Source organism: Falco punctatus (assembly GCF_963210335.1).
Source record: "Falco punctatus genome assembly, chromosome: 9".
In the NCBI taxonomy this organism is placed as follows: domain Eukaryota; kingdom Metazoa; phylum Chordata; class Aves; order Falconiformes; family Falconidae; genus Falco; species Falco punctatus.
The window spans coordinates 52,223,174-52,246,745 of NC_137589.1; the positions used below are offsets into that span (position 1 = coordinate 52,223,174).

The window sequence follows — 23,572 nt, forward strand, 5'->3', positions numbered from 1 at the left end:
TTGAGATGCAGTTTGTCATGTGACTCGGCAACACTCGCCTGCTGAACTGCTACGGCACCGATTTCAAATATCAAACGCTCCCCAGAAACAGCCAGGAGTCCTTTACAGGTGGGAGGGGGGAATCTGAGACGTTCACAGTCTGTGCATGAATGGGGGTAAGGGGAAGAAAACAGGGGGTGGGGAAAGGCAAAATGCAAAGAGAACATATTGATCTGGTGGGGAGCTTATCCAGAGATGAAGCTAACAACCTTCTTTTCTTATTCCTGTCTCTCCTGCTTGCTCTTAACCATGCGACATGCAATTCTGCCTGTGTATCAAGCTCTCTTACTAGCCTTACCCAGGCTGTGTGCCTGCACTCCCCAGGGAGAGCCCTGGACATTTGGAGAGGAGTGAAAAGTAATGTTCTTTCTGGGTTTTTGTTCAAGAGCTGGAAGCTACCACTGAAATATTTAATGCTGAATACTCAATAGGCAGGTTTTCCTTGCTGAGAGAGAAAGAACCAATATGAAAGAAAGGGGAGGAAAAGCAAAATGAGGTTGGGCAGGGACGCACAGACAATGAAAACACCTTTTCCCTCCCGACATAATGTTGTTTCTTCCATCTCCAGGTAGCTGTGGGGAGGCAGTGTCCCTCACTGGCCAGGGTTTGCAGCCTCATCCAGGCTGAATCCCCAGGGTACGCTGTGATGGCCAGCTGCTGAAATCACTGATTAAACCCAGCCTGTGCTCCACCAGACCTGCCAGCCGCTACCAGTCCACGAAACCTTTCTCTGTCATTTGTAAAGGGGCGCTTTTATTGCAGAGACGACAAGATCTGTAGCCACATCAGCAGGGCAGTCAGTGTCAGGATGCTTGCAAGAGCTGTGACTAAATCAGTCAGAGCCCAGAGACAGGTCTCAGCTCTAAGCTGCAGGGGAACAGCTCTTCCACTGGCTTTTCATTATACACATTCATGGGAACAAGAGGCTATGGCAATATCAGCCATATCTGAGCCTCCAAATGCTGCTGTGCTAGCTGAGAGCAAAGCCATCGTATAGGGCTCTTCTTCAATGAACCTTGCCAAAGCTGTATGCCGCGGAGGTGGAGAGTGTCCAGAGGCTTCTTCTTAACTGTTCTCTAAAACATCTAGTTTCCCCTTGCCCTTGCTGAAACTGAGGGTAGGAGAAACCATAGCACGGGTTTTCGGACCGGCAGGTGTCGAAGGGCAGCATGCCATAGGGGCAGAGCAAAGGGGTCCCTGCAGTTTGGGCTACGGAACTGCAGGAGGCAAAACATCTTCTGCCACTTCCCAGAGCTGAGAATTTCCACATTGTGTCTTGAAAGGAGCTGCACACCATGGGCCCGGTTCAGGCTGTGGGAGCACAGGGCGGTCAGCTGGCACTTGCCACGGCTAGACGTGGCTATGCACAAGCAGAGGCTGTAGCAGGGTGGGATTTGGCCCCACAAGGCTGCAGAAGAGCCACGTACAGCAAGAGAAGGCAGGCTGGTGTAATTCTGCCCTAGCACAGCTTTTAGGGAAACTCTCCTTTCTCCAAGTAAGCTCTTTCATTGCAAGCAGAAGCACAAGCAGGCCTGACCTGATTGGGAATTTGATGTAATGGCTTCTTCTCCCGGCTGCTTACCCCTCTGCTGGGAGCCGTCTGCACATTAAAGCAGATGTTGGTTGCACTCGGGTCATGTTTCCAAGCTTTCTTTTGCAGTCATAAGGGCTAGACACTCTTCCCTCCCTCCCTTGCACTTGTTTCTTAATTAAAGCTTAAATTCTGATGTCGTCACATGACTGTAGGAGCAGAGCCCCAGGCAGGCATTTAGTGCTCTGTGTTGTCAGCGGGACTTTGATTTAGAAGCATAGCAGATACTTTGGAGAATCCCATCCCTCCGCTACGCCCCAGCCTGGCCCTGCTCCCAGCTGCTGGTGTCAGACCTCAAGGCTTGTCTTTCAGGGCAGGCACTGGTGCTGGTAGGAGGCTTTCCCACGCCACAGAGGACTGGGACAGGGAGGATGTCTGTCCTGTTGAAACAGGGGCTGGAGAGCCAGGCAGCTGCGAGGATCTGGCGGGGAGGGAGGAGGAAGAGGCAGCACCTGCTTGGGCTGTGGGGTGCCTCCAGCCCAGACAGCTAGGTGGGTGTAAATACCACCCATCCCTGCCCCTCTCTTCCCATCCCTCTCGCTATTTCTCACCTGATGGGATGTATTTAACCACCAAAAATTACTCCCTGATGAAGGGAACCTCATTGCAGCTTCCTATAAATACTTCGTGATCACTGTGTCAGCAGTGGAAGGCTGCAAAGTGCTGTAGATGTGAAATTGGGTCTGATCGCCCAAGACACAGAGCTTCCAGGTCGGCAGCAAACAGCATCCCTAGTGCCCAGCCCTGGCAGCCCTCAGACTGCCTCCACACCGTGCCCCAGGAGCAGAGTGGGTACCACCTGCCCAGGGCTCTCCTGGGGATGCTGAGGCTGCAGCCACCCGCCCCGCATGCTGCCTGCTGCTTCGCCGGGCACACGTGTGCTGCCACACATGGAGGAACTGCTGGCTCCGCACAGGCACACTGGATTTCACACTGCCTGGAGAGGAGATCCTGGCACCAAGGGTTAACCCAAACCCTTCTCCCTCCCTGCAGCGGGTAAAGCTGGGTCCTGGGCTTCTTTTCAGATGTGTCCTTGGGTTCACTATCTGTGCTTAGTAGTTTAACACAGGAAACCAGCCTGGATGGCTCTGAGTGCCCCGGTGGGATGCAGCTTGTTCCATTTACAGAGGCTGGTGGGTGGCAATCAGTAAAAAAGAAAGGAAAAAAAAAAACTTTCTGGAACCCAAGGGAAACATTAGAGGGATCCAGAAATAGAAAAACCCCTATAATAGGTACAGTCATGCCATCTCCCAGTACTACTGGTGCCAGAACAAAATTATTCCATATATCTAACAGGATGACTTTTTTTTTTTTTTTTTTTTTTTTTTTTATAATGTAACAGCTTCTCTTGCTGAAATAAGCATCTGCCTGATTTGAAAGCAGAATTAATAATCTGTTCACAGGAAAAAAAAAAAAAAAAAAAAAAAAAGTGAAGGCTTCTTCTTGGGTTGTTAGTCTTTACAGTATGTTCCCTAGCCAGTGGACCATGGTCTGCTGGTCTGAAGAAGTCTGAGCTGAACGTGCAGAGTCATTGCTGTGGCAGCATGCTGGGGAGCTGCCCTGGGAGTCCTGCTGGGCACAGCTCACCGCTTGTCAGGCAGAGGGGAAAAATCCCCCCACCAAGCAGGGTCTCAGAGGGGACCATGTGGACAGCTTCCTCTGAACCCAGCAGGGTCCAGATCTCTTTGGAAAGGTTCAGCGACTAAAAATATTTGTCTGCGCTGCTTCTGGGATTCATCGGGCGAGCAGTTAAAATATTTTGTTCTGGATTCAGAAAGGGAACTTCTGTGATCGAGCATGCAACTCTGCAGGACTGAGCTGATGCTCAGCTGATCCAGCTAAGAGCTTACCCGGGTCAGCAGGCACGGCACCCGGTTAGCGATATGCCTTTCCAGGCATACAGCTCACGTGCATGCTTTTTCTCCCGAGGAACTGGTGTGTCCTAACACAAGCGCCCTATCAGCATGTGAACTTATCAGCTGCATTGCTTCTGCGCCATTCCCCAATGGCCTGGGCATCGGCTGCCACATTGAGATGTGGGTCCCCCCTTCCCCAAAGCTCGGACAGATGTTCTGTTCCTGTGACTTAGCAGCTCTGAGCATATCAAAGGCTGGTGCCATTTACCCTTCCATTTGCCCTCTGTTCTCAAGAATATCAAAGAGAAGGAGAGGTGTGTCTTTCTGTCAAGTCCTGCAGCTGCCAGTGGTGTTCGCAAGCCCTCGCCATCTGAATCCAATCCCAGCCAGAGCAGCTGCTCCTCCAGCCCCCGATGGGGGCCAAGCTCCTTGTCTGCTCAGCCCAGCACTCCCAGGGCTAAGCACTGTACAGCTCAGCTGGAGCTAGTCCCTGCCATCCCCCACTCCTGCCTTTCTTCTGCTTATGCAAATATATTAAAAGCTTCCCATAAGCAGGGAGACACATTATGCAGGGAATGTAACAACAGTGGTCCCTGAACTGCATGAAGAATGAAGGTTGTGGCTAAAGGAGAGGCTACATGACGGAATCGGCTGGTTTATGCCCATCACTGAATGGCTCGTGTTTGCCAAACTGCTGTGTTAGAGCTGGTGAGACAGGAATGTAAATTGTGGGTCTCTTGTAAAGTTGCATAAACTTGTAGTAATGTCATTTTTAGATTAACATTTACATTGAAGAGAACACTAGAAGGCTTCATTGTTTACATGCACTATGGAAATAGATTTAAATTTTTGGTTTACACACATTTATTTACAAGGCATTTACTGATTACAAACCAATGTACATCACTCGTTTACATGCATAATGTAAACTATGGAGATTTCGTATTTTTTGCCATGCAATGCTGTAAGGATTTCCATTGCTCATTCCACGCAGAGGCAAGAGCCTCCTTTCATCTCAGCTCCCTCTGTCCTTCAATAGCTGCGTTGCCTCTGCTAAAAAAACCTTCCCTTTGACTGGAAAACATAAAAGTTGATGTCCCCTTTAAACAGATAGCATAAAAAACTCTAATAGGGAAACCTTGTCAGCAGAACTTCAGCATGACTAAAAAAGCCAAAGCAAAGATTAAAAAGCCTAACAGTGCCTATCAATTTGTACTGGTGCAAAGCATCACCTTAATGCTGTTTGAGAAGAACCTTCACGGTGCTTTTTCGGATGCTTCAGGCATCCAAACAACTGGAACAGGACTGAAAACTTGCCAGGATGCTTGTGTGAGAGAGGAACTGTGCCTGCACCTGTGTTGTACAGTTTGTCTCAGTCAGTAGCACTCAGGCCTCAGTATCTGGCTTTGTTTTGAGTGAGCATGAGCCTTCCCACAGCAAAGCTGCAATCCTCCTCCTCATCTTGGCTCTGCCTCCCTTGCCCAGCGCTGCTGGGGAAATGCTTTTTTTTTTTTTTTTTTTTTCTCTTTATCCTAAGATGCTAAAAGCTGAACCCAAGAGAAGTCAAAGCTGAACCCTGGGGAATTTTAAGATTTCAGAATTGCAGAGTGAACAATAAGGACAGCCAGACTTCTTTTTTTTTCCCCTCCTTCCCTATTTCAAGGGCATAAATACTACTTGCAAATTCAACATAAATTGAATGAGCAAGTTGAAGAGCAAACAGCCAAACAAAATGCACTCAAAATTAAAACATTTCCCTTTTGACATTTTTCAAGTGGCATTAGCTGACTTTGTGTTTTGAGATGAACTTTATACCTTAAAAATTGGGAAAAAAAGAAAAAAAAAACCCAAAATTCACTGGATTACTAAAATGAAAACAAGCAGCAAAGCTTAAACCTTTCACTGAGCCTAAAATGAAATGTTTTGATTTTTTCATTTTACTGAAAAGTTGAACAAACGTCCACTTCAGATCAACCCATTTTTAATGTTATTTTCGTTCCATACAGCCAGTGAACCACAAAATCAATTACTTGTACAGCTCTAGTGACCAGTAGATTAAATTCAATGCAATAGAGAGACAGCAAAAAAAGTCAATGAAGAGTGGAGAAATGGGAGAAGAAGAATGGACTGCAAAAATGGTGGAAGCACCTCTAATAGATATTGTCTCTGCCAAAACTTAGCATGCTTTTTCACGACAACTTTGATACAACTTTAATCCACATTGCTGCTGAAAACAGCACTCTCACCAGTCCCCTCAGTCCCCTTCTCACCTTCCTCTGCACAGTCCTGTCCCTTCGCTATCACACAATGAGCAAGACCAGAAAAATTATCTAGTGGAAAACTGACTCTTTTTTTCTGGTTGTTTTTGGTTTTTTTCTTTTCCTTTTTTCTTGCCAGCTTATTTTTCTGCCAGATCAGTTCCTCAGCTGTGGGAATCACAGGTTTGCATGAAACCTGCCTGGAAGTTCTGGCCAGGAAAGGCAAAACTGTTGTGATAGAAGCTGCTAAAAACAGTCATAGAACCCCCACATTCACTAGCCAGATTGTCTAAGTCCAGTTCCTCAATGCTGGAGTTGCATTCTGCTTCTGCTTAGAAATAATAAATACACAAAATGCTCCCAGCCAGCCAGCCAGGCACGCAGCCTTATAAACCCTGGTGCTGGGTACGCAGGTCCTGGGCAGTGGGTGATGCTGGATGTGCTAGAACAGATTCTCCAGCCAATAAATTGGTGAATTTTCCTTGAAGTCAACAGCTTCACATATTTATGTCACAGAGAATCTGGCTCATTGTTTTTAATTTGTGGTGCCATAAAACTCTGAAAGTTTTGTGAGACAATTTTGTGAGACCAAAATTTTTTTTTCCTGTTTTTATTTTTTTTTCCTCTAAGGGAAAGTTCAAGCAGCAGTACAGCACATGCATTTCTGAGTCAACTGTAGCCTGTGCTACGTGCACAGCCAAGATCCTCGCTTCATGATAATTCTCCTCCTCTATGCCGAGGGAATGACACATTTAGAGAGCACATAGTTGCTCAGATTTGTGGGTTTTCTAGGACTAAATAAAAATCTCTAGTGTGGCTGAATACATTCAGCAGTGCAAATCCCTTTATGAGCACCCAGTTTAGTGTCCACTCTGAATCGGAGACACAGGGAAATCACACCGATGTTGGTTAGATGGGACCCTGGGGATCCCTAATCCAGCCTCCCACTTGAAGCAGGACTGTCACCGGCTCTTGAGCACATCGGCTGTGGCTTTGTGCAGCCAAGCCTTGAAAACTCCAAGATGGAGATAACCCTCACCTCTCCATCGACCTGTCACAGACCTGCACCACCCTCCTTATGAAACAATATGGTTTTTGGGGGGGGTGGAATCAGCGTTTTTTCCCCAGGCCACATCCCAACCAATTTATAGCTAGCTTTTGCAGCCACTTACTCACAACCTTTCCTGTCTCGGGAGCTGTATTTCCTTTTTATATACCCAGAGACCTTACTGTAACGTGTGTACGTAAGCAGTCAGTTTTGTCCTGTCACCTGCAGGCAGAGGGATGGGGCAGGACTGGCTGGTTTGTTGTCACATCCCCCACTAAGTTTTGAATCTGTAGTGCATTCCAACCAGACTTGGCAGAGGTCTCAGAAGCATTCTGTATTTGCAGGCTTCATGAAATTAGGCAGCCTCTAAATGGTCCTGCTGCAGGAGAAGTTGCAAGGCGAGCAGATCTCTTTTTTTATACCCCAGGGTTTCCCTGCTCTCTTGCACAGAGAGCCAGATTTCCCTGTCCCTACTGTCATTTCAGAAAATGGAATTAAACTCCCACACGTGGAAAATCCACATTTCTTCTTGCACATGCACACTCCCCTTCCAGCCCTGTGTGATCATCCACTTCATATTGCTGTCGTCCCTTATGTCCAAACGTCTTGCAGCATTTAATTAAGTCTACCCAGCAACACAGAGCAGAAAAATGCTCTCATCTCCCATCCTTGGGGGGTGGGGAGGGAACCAAGGCGCAGAGGAGTGAGCTTACCCACAGCCACACCATGAGCCTGGGGCAAAAATATAAACTCTGCCTGTATGACCTCTCTGCCAGTCTAACTGAGTCCCTCTTCCCAAGGCGGGGTGTCCTGCCCCTGCTTTGCTATGGGAAAACTGGCAGAGGCAGCCTGTCTACCCAGCTGAACAAGACCACCTTACCCCCTCCCTCTTTGCCTCCCCGGTCTCACCTCTGACATCGAACAACAAAGCCTCATTTTTTTCTGAAAAAAAGATTCGTTTTTCTAGAACTTGCTTAAACTGAGCAGCACCATTAGAGAAATGCCTTTGTGTCAGTGCTTCTGCCTGGCTATTTGCATAGTGTATTCAAGTGCTCAGTCTACTGTTTCTTTTGCTTTGCCTTATAGCTAAATAATCAGTTCCTGGAAGAAGAGAAGAGGACAACACAACAATATACTTCAAAGAGGTGGACTGAAGCTGTTAATTATGTTGTGGTAACAGGAATGTTCTCTGGTCTGAGCAGTGCCCTAGTCCCAAAACCAAGCTGAGCTTCATCTGTTTTCCAGCCTTCGTGCAGTACCTAGTACCCAAGGCTCTCATGACTAGGAACAACAACAAGGATAGTGATAATGAATATTCAGACATCCCACAAACCACTCTCAGCATCTGCCATCCTATCCGCATTAGCATCAGAGTGCACAGATAATGATCAAAGCAGCATTTTCCTGCCAGAGGCCCCCCTAAATCAGCCTTATTAGTATGAATCAATGCTGATTAATGTGCTTCCTTAATGCAATTGTATCTACCCCTACTGTTCATGATTTAATATAAAACATCTCCCACCTTTGCTTGCCTTCCTCCTAATATCACATTTGAGGTGCAAACCTTGACTGAGGGTACCAGGAATTGTTCCTGGTATCAGTGGTTCAAGTTTTGCAAGAAATAGACCTGGAATCTACTAAAATAAAATACACAGAAGGAGGAATGAGCCTTTGGAGACTGACAGTGAATGGCCTTTCTGTGCTAGAATGGCAGATCTGGATGCAGGCATCCTATGAAAAGGTATCAGCAGCTTCGCTGTTCTACAGCAATTCTGCTTGTGCAGCATATAAAATAGCCTTGCTAACTAAACCAAGCTCCTTCCTTGCTGACAGACTTCTGGACTTCAGCCGCGATGGAAGGAGGAGTGTTGTATGTTTTAGTTTGGTGTTGTTTCCTTTTTAACACCACCTGTAAAAATGAGAAAATGCTGCGTTGTGCCTTATGCTTGCCGTGTAGCATTGACAGGGGCTTTATCTCCGTCAGTTTTCAATGTAAATGACATGGTCCTAATGCACTGTGTCCATGCTTCTGCACAGCAAGACACTGGGGAAATCACCACTAAACAGGCAAGTGTTTCAATTAGGGATGGGTGAGGTCCTCCCGCCTGATTTCACATCCACTCCAAACCTTTGTCTGCTGTGGCTGGTTTGAGGTCTGCTGCTGTTGGCCTTAGAGGAAGAGCAGTGGTCTTTCCTACCAAATGTCAAACCTCATCCAACAAAATCAAAAGTGCTCCAAGGAACTGCCTGACTGAGGGACAAAGAACAAACCGGCCAGCCAAAAAAACTATGGGAGAAAGGGAACACTGAGAGAGGAGACTAGACAGAAAATTCCCATGCTCCGTATCAGCTGCTTTTCTAAGGAAAGGAGTGATATCCTTAATGTAGAATATGTGCCTCCCTTGGGCTATTCTAGTGCAAAGAGCAATTGAGAGACATCATTTGGTAGGAAAGAGGCTTCTATGTTGGAATTAAACAGTTGACAAAATCCCAACAGCTTTACAGATTCTCGAAGTCAATTTAAAGAGCCCACAAAATGAGATTTTTACCCCTGTGGGTTTCTGTGAAATGATATGTTCTGGAGGGTACATGTGCTCAGAGTCCAGCTCTTAACTGCTAGAATTGGCTGGGGCTCCGCTAGTTCACCATAGCAAGTCTGATTTTGACACTCCCTAAAAAATGCATGGGCCTAATTTTTAAGTGGCCAGCTCTGCCAACGGGGCCAGATATTAAAAACAAATAACCCTTCAGCATCTAGCCAGCCTCCTACCTAATGGCTCCATCTGCTCTGCTGAAGCACATGAGGCTCTCCCTCCTCCTCCTCAGCTGACTGTAGTGGGAGCAAAAGTTAGTCCCAGACAGTGCATTTCCAAAGCGCTCCTCTGCCAGCAGCTCAAACCGTGACATACATGGCTGGATTTCTCCAAGCCCTCAGCTCCCTCCTTCAGTTTAGTGCATGGTATTTGGCCATGAGGTACATCCCTAGGTGCCCTTGCAGTCTTCCCATGTCTTTCTAAACTCTCTCACTAACTACTTCCACTGGACTTCATCTCATCTCCAGTTGCTTTTGTGAAATAATGACTTCTCCAGCATTCTGACCATCTGCAAGACCTGTCTCAGACACCTCCCATGCATGCAGAGTGCTGCTGCCCATTTTTCCAATGTTGGAAGAAGGACACTGTGACCTCCCTGTGCTATAAGTGCTTTGGCAATATCCAGCCAAAATGGAGAAAACCAGATCCCTTTCCACTTCCCATAAATGAAGTTCACCCTGAACCAAGATAAGCCTTCAAATTCTTACCAGTCTCCTACAAACCAAAGGGAAATTCGTTCCTCACTCCATAGCAGATAAAACTAGAAATAACAGACTTTACATACAAACAAGATTTTAGCTCCTTTATAAAAGTGGGGACAGCAAAGCCGTGGTGCAGGCGGCCTGCACTGGGCATGATTTTTTCGTCACGGTAAACCTTTCAGGTTGCCCACAAGCCTCTGTCATACGTGACACAGGTATGTCTGAGTCTGCCTTGGGGAAGAGGCATGGATTAAATGACCTCTCAAGGTCCTTCCAGACCCATTTCTCCATGATTCTTAGAGACAGGATCCCAGGCTTGATGGATCTCTGGCCTGACCTACAGTGACAGTTCTTAGATGTGTCTGAACACATACATTGCATGCATTTCTCTGCCACTACAGCCCCTGCAGACTGCTGCGGTGGCATTCAGGGCTGAAGAGCTCTTTAGCAAAGGGCAGAGCCGCTGCCAGGGGCATTGCACGGGGCAGAGATTTGCAGTCTCGATCAGAGTACACCTTGTCAGGCAGGGCAGGAGGAGAGCTGGAGATATCCACAACCAGGAAGAAAGTCTTTTTGAAAAAGGCATGTTTTCTCTGCTGCTATGTGCAAGCAAAGACAGTGAGGCACACTTAGTGGAAGTGTGGCAGCATAATTTCTAGGTTTTGGGGCTGTCTTCCCCCTGAGCTGTTTTGAATGAAGAGGACAAGCCAGGACATTATCTTCAACCCATGCTAACCTGCCCTTGCTCTGCAGGCTGGTGCGAGGGGAGGGGACGCTGCACTCCCTGGAGGCCATGGGACAGGCGCAACTCATTTTTCTTCCCCACACATAGATGATGTCTCACACATCGCTATTAATCCCCAAGTGCTTTTGGCTCTCTGCCCATGGGGAGAACGCTGCCTGCACACATGGTTTCCCTGCTCACCCCATCCCCCAGTCATCGTGTATGTGTATCTGCGTGCGTGTTGCCAGCTTATTCACTAGACCTTTCCTACCTACTGGTTTGCCTGGTTGTGTTTTCAAGTGCCTTTCTGAAAGACAACAGGACTATATAATTATGTAAATGCACACATGTCTGTGAGAGTTTTGCCGTCTCTTTGGGTTTTTGCGCAAATCTCATGACACTTGCTCTCTTATTCCCGTTCACTCCAAAGCGCTTGCTGCTTTAATAAGAGGCTCATGTGAGCACCCTAGCTTTTCATGTTAAAATGAAAAAGGAAAAGTGCGTTTCTGGATATCACAGCTGGCAAGAAGAGCTTGAAAGAAGCAACAAAAAAGGCTTCAAAACCTAGAAGGCAAAGGAAAATCCAAATTCTGCCTATTCTCTGTAGTTTTTTTAGTTGGAAGACTTTTAAACCAAAATCACAGTCCTGGGGACAAGTCCAATTCATACATGGAGATAATCTGCAAAGGTCTGTGGTAGGCAGTTCACAGCTAAAACTCATGCACAGCAGTGTGAGAACTGCCATACCGATGTGTGCCTTGACATCTTTATGTCTGTTCTTGCCCATGTGAACCTTGAGGTGTCAGCAGTTCACATGTATGCATTTGGTACAGAGGCCTGGTCTGCCTGCAGGTGCCCTGATTTGAAAAAACATGCCTGTGAACCTGCCTATGAACTTATCTGTCACCACAAATGAAGTACACCCACACCTTTGGTCTCTTTTTTCTCAATCTATGTTGTGCACATTGCCATGGTATCGCAGTGCCTTCATCTCACTATCAGAGCATTACATCTGAGACTTTGAAGCAATTTGCATTGCCAGCTGAGGACCATGAAGAACCAAAGAAGTGTTTCCAGGTGGAACAGGAACAATGATGCGTCTCCCAGTGACTACGAGCCTTGAGCCCCTGGGAACCGGCTGAGTTCCCACCACCTAACTTACCCAAGCTACAGGTGCTGTAGGAAACCAACGTACCTGTATATTTTATATCTGGTTGTAAATCCTTGACGATGTCTTTCCACAAAGGATAAGTAGCTCCGCGAGTGGTGGAAAGGGCCCCTGTCTGAAATAAGCCAATCAAACTCCTTGGAGACATGTTGGTTGGTAGCAGCTGGGTCCTGGTGGGAGGGCTGTACTAGTATATGGTCCCATATAAACAGGAGGTAGAGGAACTCAACAAGCCTCCAGTTCATGCTTTTCTGTCTGCCTTTTTCCTCTCATTCTTGCTCCATTCTGTGGAGTCCTGTTGAAAAAGAGAGGGAAGAGGACGAAGGAAAGAGAGAGAGAGAGAGAAATGTAGGGGAGGAGAGGGAGGAGGGAGAGAAAGAGAGAGTTTAAAAATGGGATTTGCTTTGATCCTTTGACAACCATCTCTCAGGGTGAAAACAGACCTGAAAAATCAAGTTTTAAAAGACTTCAGTCTGCCTGTGTTACAGCTTAAAGTATTTGGCAGTGTTTTATTCATGTACCTAAGTGGTGCCTTTAACCTCCTGAGCATATATCACCTTTGAAATAACCAGGTCCTGACCTGAGACATTCTCACCCAAGCTTCTCCATCATTTCCCTCGTGAGGTTCTCCACAGTGCCGCAAAGGCGAGCACAGGCTGGGCGCAGAAGGTGGCTGCACCCTAGGCTACAATTACCCCTTTATTTTCCCTTTAATGCTGTGCCAGAGAAACGTGTCTTCTGCTTTCATGTTTCTCTGATGATCTGTGATCCATACTCCATGCAACCTGAGCAATCTATAAAGACCCAGCTCTTACTTTAAAGTGTTGCCAAAAAAGAAATAAAACAAAATAATTACCCAGGCTTCACTGATGAGCGCATGCAGACACACAGACACACACACACACACAGACACACACACACACACGACACTATGAAATCCTGCCAAACTTCGAAAGATAAAAATCACCTCAACCCGTTTTCCTGCCTGGGTGCTTGGGAGCTGTGTGTCTGGTGGACGGGGACAGGGACTGTTGCTATTTCGATTACGGGAGGACCTCGAGGCTCTTCCCAAGATCAAGGCTCTGCAGGGCGACACACTGAACATGCCTATTCACCCTAGGAGCTCTGCTAGGGAGCTCAAGGGGATGCTGCACACCACCTGGCGCAGGGCACGCTATTGCTCACATGGTGGGAGAGCGGCTGTCCTGCTGCACACACCACACACACCCCCCATCAAATCATGGCTGCAGACAGCCCTGCTACAACCCAGCTCCTCTCCCCAGTGTGCTTAACAGCTAAACAGACAAGACATGTGATGAGTGGGAATGGAAACAGAGGGGTGAAATGCCTTGCCAAAGGTTACACAGCAAGCCACGGATACAGCTGGAAGGGAGCCCTCATCTCCTGACTCCTGTTTCCAGCGTTTCAACCATTAGATCACCCGCCTCCGCAGCCATGCTGTTGGCGCGGTGCCCTTCTCCGAGCGAAGCCATGGGCTCCGTTGGCGGAAGGTGAGCGGCTTGCTTAGCTGGCACCCCGCGCCTGGCACGGACCCCCTCCCCTTCTGCTTCCGAACTGCAACGCAGCTGCAGCAGCAGCCCAGCGTGTCGGGTTGTGCTCCTCATTGCTGGGAACTGCTGATGCTGCTCTGAAAGAGTCCTCTCCACAGGCAGGATGTGTTCCTCCTCCTGCCCACCTCCTGTCCATCTGCCTGCCTTGCTGCGTTTTGTGGAGGATGTGCCAAGACAGTGGGCATGCCCGGGCAGGCAGAGCTATCTTGAGGCTGCATCCCTCACTCTAGGAGCAAAAACCTGGCCAAAAGTTACCCTCAGAACAGGTGATACCCAACTATTTCTGCAGAATATGCTGCAGAAAGACTGTAGCTACTTTTTAAAGCAGGATATTAGGCTACACAGAGCTCTGCTACGGTGAGATTTAGTGTCAGGTTTATTTGCACATCTCCAGAAACCCTTCTGGTTTTGAGTCTGAGTCCACCATAAGCACTCAAAAAGTTTGCAATTCCCAGAGAGAAAAGGTTTTGCTAGGAGTGTAGGAAAGGCCAAACCAAGGTGTGCTGGAGGTGCCGTGCCAATCTGCAGCACTGCATGTGAACATGAGACCTTGGCTGGTGCGAGCAACATAGTAGAGACCAGAGGGCGTTAGCATTTGTGGTTGGCATGGCTGTCTCCTCTGCTCCAGGAGCTTTCACTGGGAGCATGGCAAATCTGCAGCCCATGGCAGTGAGCATGCATGGCCACTGTGCGGGTGGATTGAACCCAGGAGTGTGACGGGAGCACAAGTGCCGCGTGTGTGTGTGCGCCGGAGTGTGTGGGAGTCTGCACGTGTGCACAGCATGTGTTTGGGGAGCTGCAGTGAGCTCAGCAGCACTTGACAAAACGGAGTTGTGTAAGTCTGGTTAAAAATGACAGTCAGCTGTTGCATTACATGAAGAAATGAAAAAAATTAAGTAAGGGAAAGTCAACGAATGTTTGTTTTTTCTGTTGGGCAAATATAAACTTCTTTCCAATTGCAGATAGAATATTACTGTTATTAAACCTAATGGTACCTGTAGCTCCTGACTGAGGCGGTTGTTCCTGTTCTGGAGGCATGTATTTAGTATCAGCCTTCATCACTGACTCCTGCTTCACCCATAAATGTAGCAGCTCTCACTGCCCTAGTCCCTTGCCTCTCAGAAAGGACTGGTTCCTACAAACCTGGGGTTTGGGGAGTTCCTAGCCCCACATTAAGGGGAACAGATCATATTCCAAGTGGGCTACATTACATCTGTGCTGTCACTCAAAGTGGTCATGAACTCAAGGTGACTACTGAGACATGCTCCCACCCTCAGCACTTCCAGTTTCCACTTCAGGGGATTGTTTCCCCTGCTTCTCCATCCAAGCTACTTTCTCTGCCTTGCTGCTCTTTGCAGACCTACAGTGCTGCCCCATCACAGTAAGCAGCTGCAAACTCAGCACATTTGCCATTAGACGGGTATGCAGATTCGCTGCTGATAAGGATCAGTTGCTCCATACACATTGTCCAAACTCGCTTGTCTGTTCATTAAACTCATCCATAACTACTTCCTTCATCAGCCAGCCTGGATCAGTTTTCTTTTAAACATTTCACTTTCTATTGAATTTCTATTGCAAAGAGAGGAAGGGAGCTTTTACATACCAAAGTGGAGTGATCGCCCACCTCCAGTTCCCAGCACATTGCAGGTGTGAGTATGAGAAAAGCCAAATAAACTGGGTTCCAGAAAAATCCCAGTGCATCCTCCCACATGCAAGCATCATACATTGGGGAAATATCAGCTCATAAAAGAGAGAGGATACTCACTAATTCCCCCCATGCACCTCTTCATCCTCCTTTCCTTTCCTTTTAGGTCAAAGTTAGAGTCAGGGTGATTAGAGTTGTGATGGCTCTTAACTAAGTGTTAACACATGGGGAGAATATGGCTAAAGATCGCTAGAAGAAATGGACACATCCTCAGTCTGGAAGCTGGCTGTATCAGTGCTGGGAGCAGGGAATGGTGCCTGAGGCAATGGAGGATGGTAGAGCACAAGTGGGTCTAGACAACTATCACACCATCAACTTTAATTTTTTAGTAGTATCTTTTTCCCCCCTGTAGCTGCTGTAGAGATGTTGTTACACATTAAAGATTAAAACACACCACCGGGCTGGTCCCCATGGAAGCTATAAAGCTTAGTAAAGTGGGTTTATTTTGTGTCTAAGGCAATATTGTGAGGCGCGTTCAATCTAACTCCTAACAAGTTTGAATCTGAAATTAATTTGTTAGCTGTCTTTACAGGGCTTCATTGATGTATGATACATTCTGGGGATTTTGCAAGAGGGATGGGGAAAAAAAAGGGCAGGGGGCAATATCTCAAAAGTATACAGCCCCTGGGCAGGAGACTAAACACTCATGAAAAATCTGGCATAGAAGCAATCTCTGCACTAAAGGGGTGGCTTGAAGAAGTCAGACACTGGTTTCTGATCCAGAAATCCAGCATTCCACTCAGTTCTGCCTCAGACACACTCTATGATCTTGGGCAGTGCCCTTACATGCTTTTTTGCCTCACTTTCCAATTATCAGCATGGAAACACAATAGTACTTGTTTGACTATGTGGACCATGAACTTGGAGAGACCATCATCTGGTTATAGCACCCAGTAAAACACAGTCATGCTGCCCACACAGCTCACTGGGTGTTTCTGTCCTACCATCTCAATGTGTCGGCAAGCTTTGCAATTTATCAGTTAAAAAAAATCCAAGCTACAAAGCCCATTTCCACTGAGGAGCACTACGGAGCAATGCAGTGAGCTAGGTCCTTCTGGTTCACGTCAACAAACACGATCTTGCCATTGTCGCATCTGTTAATAAACATGATAGGTGGCTGAGCTAGGACGTAGGCTACAGTTGACAGTAAGCAAGTACCGGGAGAAGAAAATGTTGGATGTCCTGATTCTGAGTCACATTACAGTCAGTTTCCACCATCATCCATCACGAAGGCACATCCATCAGCGCAAATGGAGATTTCTGTTAAAGCCCCTTATAGTTTGTTAGGTGGTTTAAGATGGCCTTATTCTAATATGAATTCATCCTAGAACATTAAATGTTCCCTGTCTTATGAGTCTTCAGGATTCTTGGAGGAAAAATAGGCAAGTACTTTCTGTAAAGTGCAAGTTGTATTTGAATGTACACTTAATTTCATCGTGATTGATATCTGTGTGTTAATTATATTCTATTTTAGGCAATACCTTTGCTGTCACAAGGCAGCGCCTTTTATCCAAGGAGTTCAAATTGAATTAGAGACATTAATTAAAGCTCTCAGCGCTCTAGTAAGGCAGGCAAGTGCTGTTACTCCCATTGTTTCTTGAAATAAGAAGAAAAGAATAAAGCTGGGTGTCTACTTAGCCACTTAAAAGGTAATTTTTATACAGTGGGATAGCTCAGAATGATAGATTTTTGCACAAAGTGGTATTGCAAGGTCTGTTTCATATGAAGGAGGCTGTGTAGCCCAGATCACTGCTATTAATGGAAAGGCAGAATACAGGAGCTCTGACTCTCCATCACTTGCTGTGAGCACTCCACCGCTCCCCTGCCTCCTGGGATTTTCTACCTTTCTTCTAACCTCCGTACCTTTCATTTATCTCTTCTATTAGATTCAAATTGATCTTGGACACATCCCTTCTGTTTTCTCATGCTCCTTGTTGTAAACTATTTCCACCAGAAATGCAGACTCAGGAAAGAGAACTTACTGAACACATTATTTGTAGAAAAAAAAAAAAAGTCCCCTACCTCTTTAAGCTTCATGCACCAATAACTCTTTCTTGTGCCCCACATTTGGTTCTTGGCAGGTTGAGAGAGGTTTCTGCCTGCTGCCATTTACCAGAGGGAAGAGGCTAACCATCGCTATTTGTATCTGAAACACTTCTGTTCTACAGCAGCTTCACACACTGCTTTAGAATGCTGATAAATTAGTAAAAGACTGAGGTGTCAGGGGAGAGATGAAACAGCTTATGTTAGTTTAGAGCTCGACCCTGCAAAGTGACGAACGTCTGACCTCATTTCAGCAAAGAGCTTAAGTGTATCCTTAATTTTAAGTACAGGAGATGCTCTTTTCGATTTTATTCAGCTACCACTGCTTTAAGTTAACTGCACACTCACATTCCTGCTGGACAGGTAACTGCTGCCCTACACCGGTAGGGTTTAGTTCATGTTAGGTCGCTGGGTGCAACTGGAGCAACAGCATTCATGTCCTGCACCTAATTCAGAGATGGCCCATGAAGGTGCTGGAAGGCTGTTACCACCCGTGATGCAGCTTTAGTTGTCCTTTAGAACGCTGGCCAGCAATCCAGCCAAGCCGAGGACATCTTTTCTGTGCCAGGGCCAGAGGAAAACAGGGAACATGGATGGAAATGGATGGGGAAGCCGATTTGTCGGGGTTTGTTAAGTCATATGAACTTCTGTGGATAAACCTGAGCTCTGGGAAAAACAGATTTTGACTACTTCTGACCTGCATGTCTTTATAGCTCAAACTACAGGCACTGGTATCTGCCTGGAGTCAGAGATGGAGCTGCAATTCAGCAGTGGCTCTGACTTTCTGGATGATTGTGGCGTGCAAAATCATAAAATCCCAAATGACTGTAAATCTATTTCTTTACAGAAGCGGGATTTCTCCATTTCAGGCAATGATAGGTGAATCCCTCCTCAGACCTTGATAATTCTGCACTGAACAGTGTCTAAATTTGCACTTTCTTTAACCATTTCAGTTTAAAATATGTGTGAGTAGTTAGACCTGAGGGATATTCATCAGCTGAAATATTTTTTGGGTGAGGAAAGGCAAAGAGAGAGGATGAGAAACACCTCTCCAAAACACCAACGCAGCCCACAAATTCACTTCACTTCTGCAAAATTGTTCATGCTGAAAACAGCAATGATTGGGAGATGTCAGTGGTTTGGTTGTGAGAGTACCAAAGGGAAATATTTCTAAATCTCCATTTGAAACTAGCAGAGCTTTTTTTTTTTTTTTTTTTCCTTTTGATTTTTCTTTCCAGCCTATTAAGAGGAAACAGTGATAAAAATATTTCTTTTGACCCCAAATGACTTAGAGGAGAAAAGTTTTTTTTTTTCTTCTCTGTTCATCAACACTTTGCTTACAACTCCTCTGAACACTCAGTGAAGCAAACCCACCCTACAAATCCTTTGTTACAAACCCTGCTCAACCAGCAGCCTAAAGGGAGTGGGTTTTGTGCAGAAACTAATTACTCCCTGCATATAGCGAGGTGAGAATCACACTGGTAACAACTAGGTACCTGTTCTCAGCTCGTTTGTCCCCACACTTCAGCTAATTATAAACTACTGGTGTTATTACGATGAGGATGAGAGGTGGCTTGAAACTGAAGAACTGTGGCAGGCGTACAACCTCTGTCAAGTCACAACATCAAGTGGTGCTGGACAGAGGGAATTAAACTCCATTAAATCACCACAAATCTACTAGCCAAGGTAGCAAAGCCACCACTCTGAAATCCAGGATCCATGGGCGCTTGGTTCCGGGCTCTGTTTAGAAAGGGGATCCAGCTAACAGTGCCTGACAGGTCGGGAACTGAATTAACAGACCTTCTGCATGCACACACAGGTATGCGATGAAGCCTCACGTTTTGAAGACAGTCTTGCTGAATCTGGGCCTGGAACAGCGTTGTGCTAGGTGCTGTACAAACAGAAACCAGAAAGGCAGTCCATGCCCCAAAAAGCTTACAATCTAATTAGAAGACCAAGGACACCAGATGGCCAGGGACAGATGGGGGAACGCAAGGGAACAGTGAGATAATACCGCTCAGCGGGCTGTGGAGCAGTGGTGTCAGCACACCAGCAGCCCTACTGTTGGCAAGATTTTGATAGCCATTGTCATAAATGAGAGTTATAAATAGGGAGGCTGGATAATGAGCTAGCTTTGTAGATGTTTGTGAGGAACTTCTCTCATTTGCAAAGTGGCAGAGATAGAATGAATATAGATGATAATAATAATGATAAATTGCACTTTTCTGAGCTGCTTATTAAAAAAAAATATGGTGGGTGGTGAGCAGTGATTTCTATTAAACACTGCCCTGAACTTGCAATTATTCCTACTATTATTAAATTATTGTCCAAGCTAGTCCACTTCTCCATAATTTCATTCTAAGTTACACAAAAATGCAGCTCTGTCTTCTGTCTTCCTCAGTACTTATACACCTCATATCAAAGTCCAGTAATCTCATAAGTGTTAATAAGTTTTTATACTTGCAGTAGCTTTAGGAGGTTGGGAAATGCTGTTTTTCCCATTCTGCAGAATGGGAATTGAGACACAGCATAGATTAATGGCTTTTCCCAGATCATTTTATAACTGCTTCAGGAATTCAACCCAAATCTCTTAAGTCTCAGCTCAACGCTATGTCTCCTTACAGTACCCTTCCTACGCACCTTCATGCTACTATTCCAGAATTAGCTAAGACTTGCCACAGAGCTGCTTAGGATTTTTTTGGATTGCTCATTTTATGTCAGAAAAATGCCAATTCATCAGAGGCAAAACACTTTGTAGAAATTTGTTGATTTAAGGGGAAAAAAAAGCATTTTCATGTAGTCAGCTTTTCTTTGGAACAGAATGTGTTGAGCGTTCTATTTGGAAAGGATCGGTTCAAGATTGTGTTTTGTTTTTCATTACATGTTGAGTAATATACATTAAAAATCAAAATGAAGTGTTTTCTTAAACAGTATGTTTTGACTGAGCCAAAATAGATTTTGTAATTTATGCATAAAAGAAAATGTCCAAATTAATGCAATACTTTTCTTGCATTTTGGAACAAGAAACACCTGCAAACCATACACAAAATCTGAACAAAAATCATACCATTCCCTACAGTCTTTACTGGAAATTTGAGACAGACAATAATCTGAAAACTAAGTTCAGAGAAGCCTGTGCCAGTCCACAAACCCTGGGTTTTGCCGTCATGCTTGTTCCATTCGGTGTGCTGGTCTCGCCTTCCTAATACATTCCATTGCAACAATTTGGACCTGTAAGAAGACAGCCTGAAGGAAAAAAAAAAAAAATCGATGCCAAAACTGCCCTGAAGAGCAATAATGTAACGCTCAATCCAAAAGGTCAACTGTTATCCCACACCTGACATTCTTTGCAATATTTTTGTTGTTCTGAAGTTCATTCCTGGGCAGGGACTTTACCACCAGAGCCACATGGAGTGACCCCACTCCATAGGGCTTGGGAAATGCAAGCTAACACTGATTATTTTGGTATGCTAGGAAGCTGAGGTTACCTAATGATCCTTGTGAATGACTTATCTTCCTGTTCTTCTTGTCCCTTAGAAGGAATTTTAGCTCTTGACCTGGCTTTTTTGTGATACTCAGCTCTTACTGGAGGAGTAGAAGGGGTTAAAATCTGCAGGCCATTGCTTCTCCTGGTACAGCTCCTGCTGCTTGGATAATGACAGCCCTGCCTGCCAGGATGAAAAGCACCATTTAACTCGGCGTTTCCTATGGGCACCAGGTTCTGCCACCACGGATGCTGGATGAAGCCAAGGGAGCCAGGGGCAGCTGAAGAGGGGAGGGAAAAGGGGCCCGAGTTGTTTGCAGCAGCAAATTCTGGCCCTGGGCAGACGCGCCCCTCTTATCACTCTGAGCGGAAGAATTTGCTGTGGCCATAAAAATCTCCCTGTGCATTCACCACACCGGCTCCTGCTGCCACTGCCTTAGACCCTTGCACAACTACCCTGCCAGGAGACTCGAGAAACAAGGTGAGACCTCGCAGGGATGGCGTGGCTCAGACTTCTGCAGGGAAAGAGAGCTGCAGGCAGAACCAAGGGGAGGACAACTGGTCACTGATGTGGGCTTGATACCTCTGCAACCACCCGACAGGTGCTGCACAGTGACTTAGAGGTGTGGGATACGAATCACTGATAGAATTATTGAGGATGGATTCCTTTAGTGCCCAGGACACTGGTCTGAGGCTGGGGACACCCACGTTCAGCTCCTGCTGCTGCCCTGCCTCCCTGTATGGGGGAAGTTACACACACATTGATGCACAGGCACTTAAATTCAGGCTAGAAATGTGAGCTAGAATGTGTGTTAGCCCCAAATAACACCATTATATCGGCAGCTCCCGAAACAGAAGCCAGAAATCTTGAGTGTAGCTCTTCTCTAAGCATCTACGCAGGGTCTGCAGTTGCAGGTTCTGCTGGAAGGTCTATTGAAGTCAATGAGCCTTGGGTTGGATCTCATTGCAAAAGGATAATCAAATATCATATTAAGTCTTAATTCGTAACAGCGTATTAAATTAGAAGCTCAAATTAAGCTGAAACTGCATTTATATAATGAGAAGATTTAAAATCTGTGTATCATGAAGGTGGGAGAACTCCTAGCCAAGGCTGTTCTCACCAGCCTTGCATCTGAAAGCCAGCCTACCTGCAGCACTGCATTTTAGCCTATTCCCTCAGCCCTAAGCCTGGAATTTCCACTGAGACAGAAGGATGTGTGGAAAATAAAGCCATCTCATACTTACCAGTATTAATCTGTCAAATACAGAGGGCTCTTACTAGCTAGACCCTGACCAATGCCAAGAACTGAAAAATCCCAGGGGATATGGAGACTCTGCACTGGCATCTCACCATCACAAATAGCCTCTTCCATCAGCGCACCAACCCTGCAACACACATTTGCTAAAAATTGAAGGAACGCATTCCTTGCTAGGATTAAAGTCCAAAAACACTCGGATCTGAGCATCTCGAACATTAAAGCAGTTTGGTACCCAAGTTTCAGGCCACCTCTAGCTGTGAGTTTTATTTATTCCTTTCTTTGAGACTGTTCTGCTCTGTGCTAAATCTATCTTCTGACCACCTGGAGCGTTTGAGAGTCTTGGCTGTGATGCTTGTCTGTTTAGATAGGCTGTAAGTAGAGCTGGTCAAAAATTTTGACAGAACAGTTTTTCGTAGGAAAACGCAGTTCTCTTGAAATCCAAACGTTGCATGGGAACATGTCAATTTTGACAAACTTTTTTATGTTTAAAGTGTCAAAACAGATCATTTTGATTTTCTCTTTTCATTTCACGTTTCATTTTGTGGAGATAAACACATTATTTTTATGTTGTTTCAATTAATTTGTTTTGACATTTTTACATATTCTGTATTGTATTGATACATGTTTAAAATATACTATATATTGTATAAAATGTTTGATGTTGTTTTGTTATATGTGTTATCATTATTCAATAGTAAATATTTCCTGTAGCATTTTAGTACTTCAGCACCACAGAAACAGTAGATATTGATGATCTCAAATTATTATTGCTTTTGAATTTTTAGGCCACAAGAGCTTTGTGGGAACATGGTTCTCATTCAAACTGGAGCTTAAGAAAAACAACCACAAATCAAAAAGAGTGAATTTCCCAAGGAAATAGCATGTCCATTTCCCAAGCAACTCTGTCAGCTCAATGACTGCAGAGCACAGCTCCACTCCCCTCTGCACATCACAAAACCAACTTCTCTGCTTGTTATTAAAAAAAAAATAATAAAACCAGATTTTTCCAGGATGGAATTTACATGTAGCATTTTCAAGAGCATCAGGGATTTCAAAGTCTGAATACTATTGACCTCCTGGGGCCTTCGGCTTCCAAATCACTTATGTACTTTTACAAGATATATTCCACCTCCTTCTTGGAAGTCTATCTGATTTTTTTTTTTTCCTTCTTCTTTTAAACCACATTTTTGCTCCTCCGTGCGTAGCAGAGGGGAATTGCTACCCGTGAATTTGCGCCATCAAGCCTGTGTAGGTGGTGGTAAAAGCGGGTTAACAAAAAGGGCAAGGTATGTGGCAAAAGGGAAGGGGAGAATGGCAGCACGGAGCAGAGCCTGTAATGAGGCGACTCTATTGATTCTTCATTTCATGGATGAAAATGTCCTCAGCGGCTCTCGTGCATTCATGGCAGTTCGATAAGAGACTGAGGGCAGCGGGTCCCCGTGCCGAGCTGTGCGTGCTGTAGTGCTGCCCGTGCCTGTCCGGGGGGCTGGACGGCAAGGGGGCAGCAAGTCCATCTTCAATGTATGTGCAG

At 45.7% G+C, this 23,572-nt stretch overlaps 1 protein-coding gene across 2 annotated transcripts in view; it reads right to left on the reverse strand.

Annotated features, from left to right (window-relative positions):
• Positions 1 to 23,572, reverse strand: part of BRINP1 (BMP/retinoic acid inducible neural specific 1) — an 86,415-nt gene that overhangs the window by 48,304 nt on the left and 14,539 nt on the right. The window contains exon 2 of one of the 2 annotated variants that reach the window (XM_080402357.1): positions 12,007 to 12,274. In XM_080402357.1, coding sequence (XP_080258483.1) covers positions 12,007 to 12,224 — 218 coding nt within the window. In that variant the 5' untranslated portion in view covers positions 12,225 to 12,274. Of the gene's footprint in view, positions 1 to 12,006; positions 23,032 to 23,572 lie in introns of those variants that run through there. The other variant, XM_080402358.1, reaches the window with a different exon arrangement.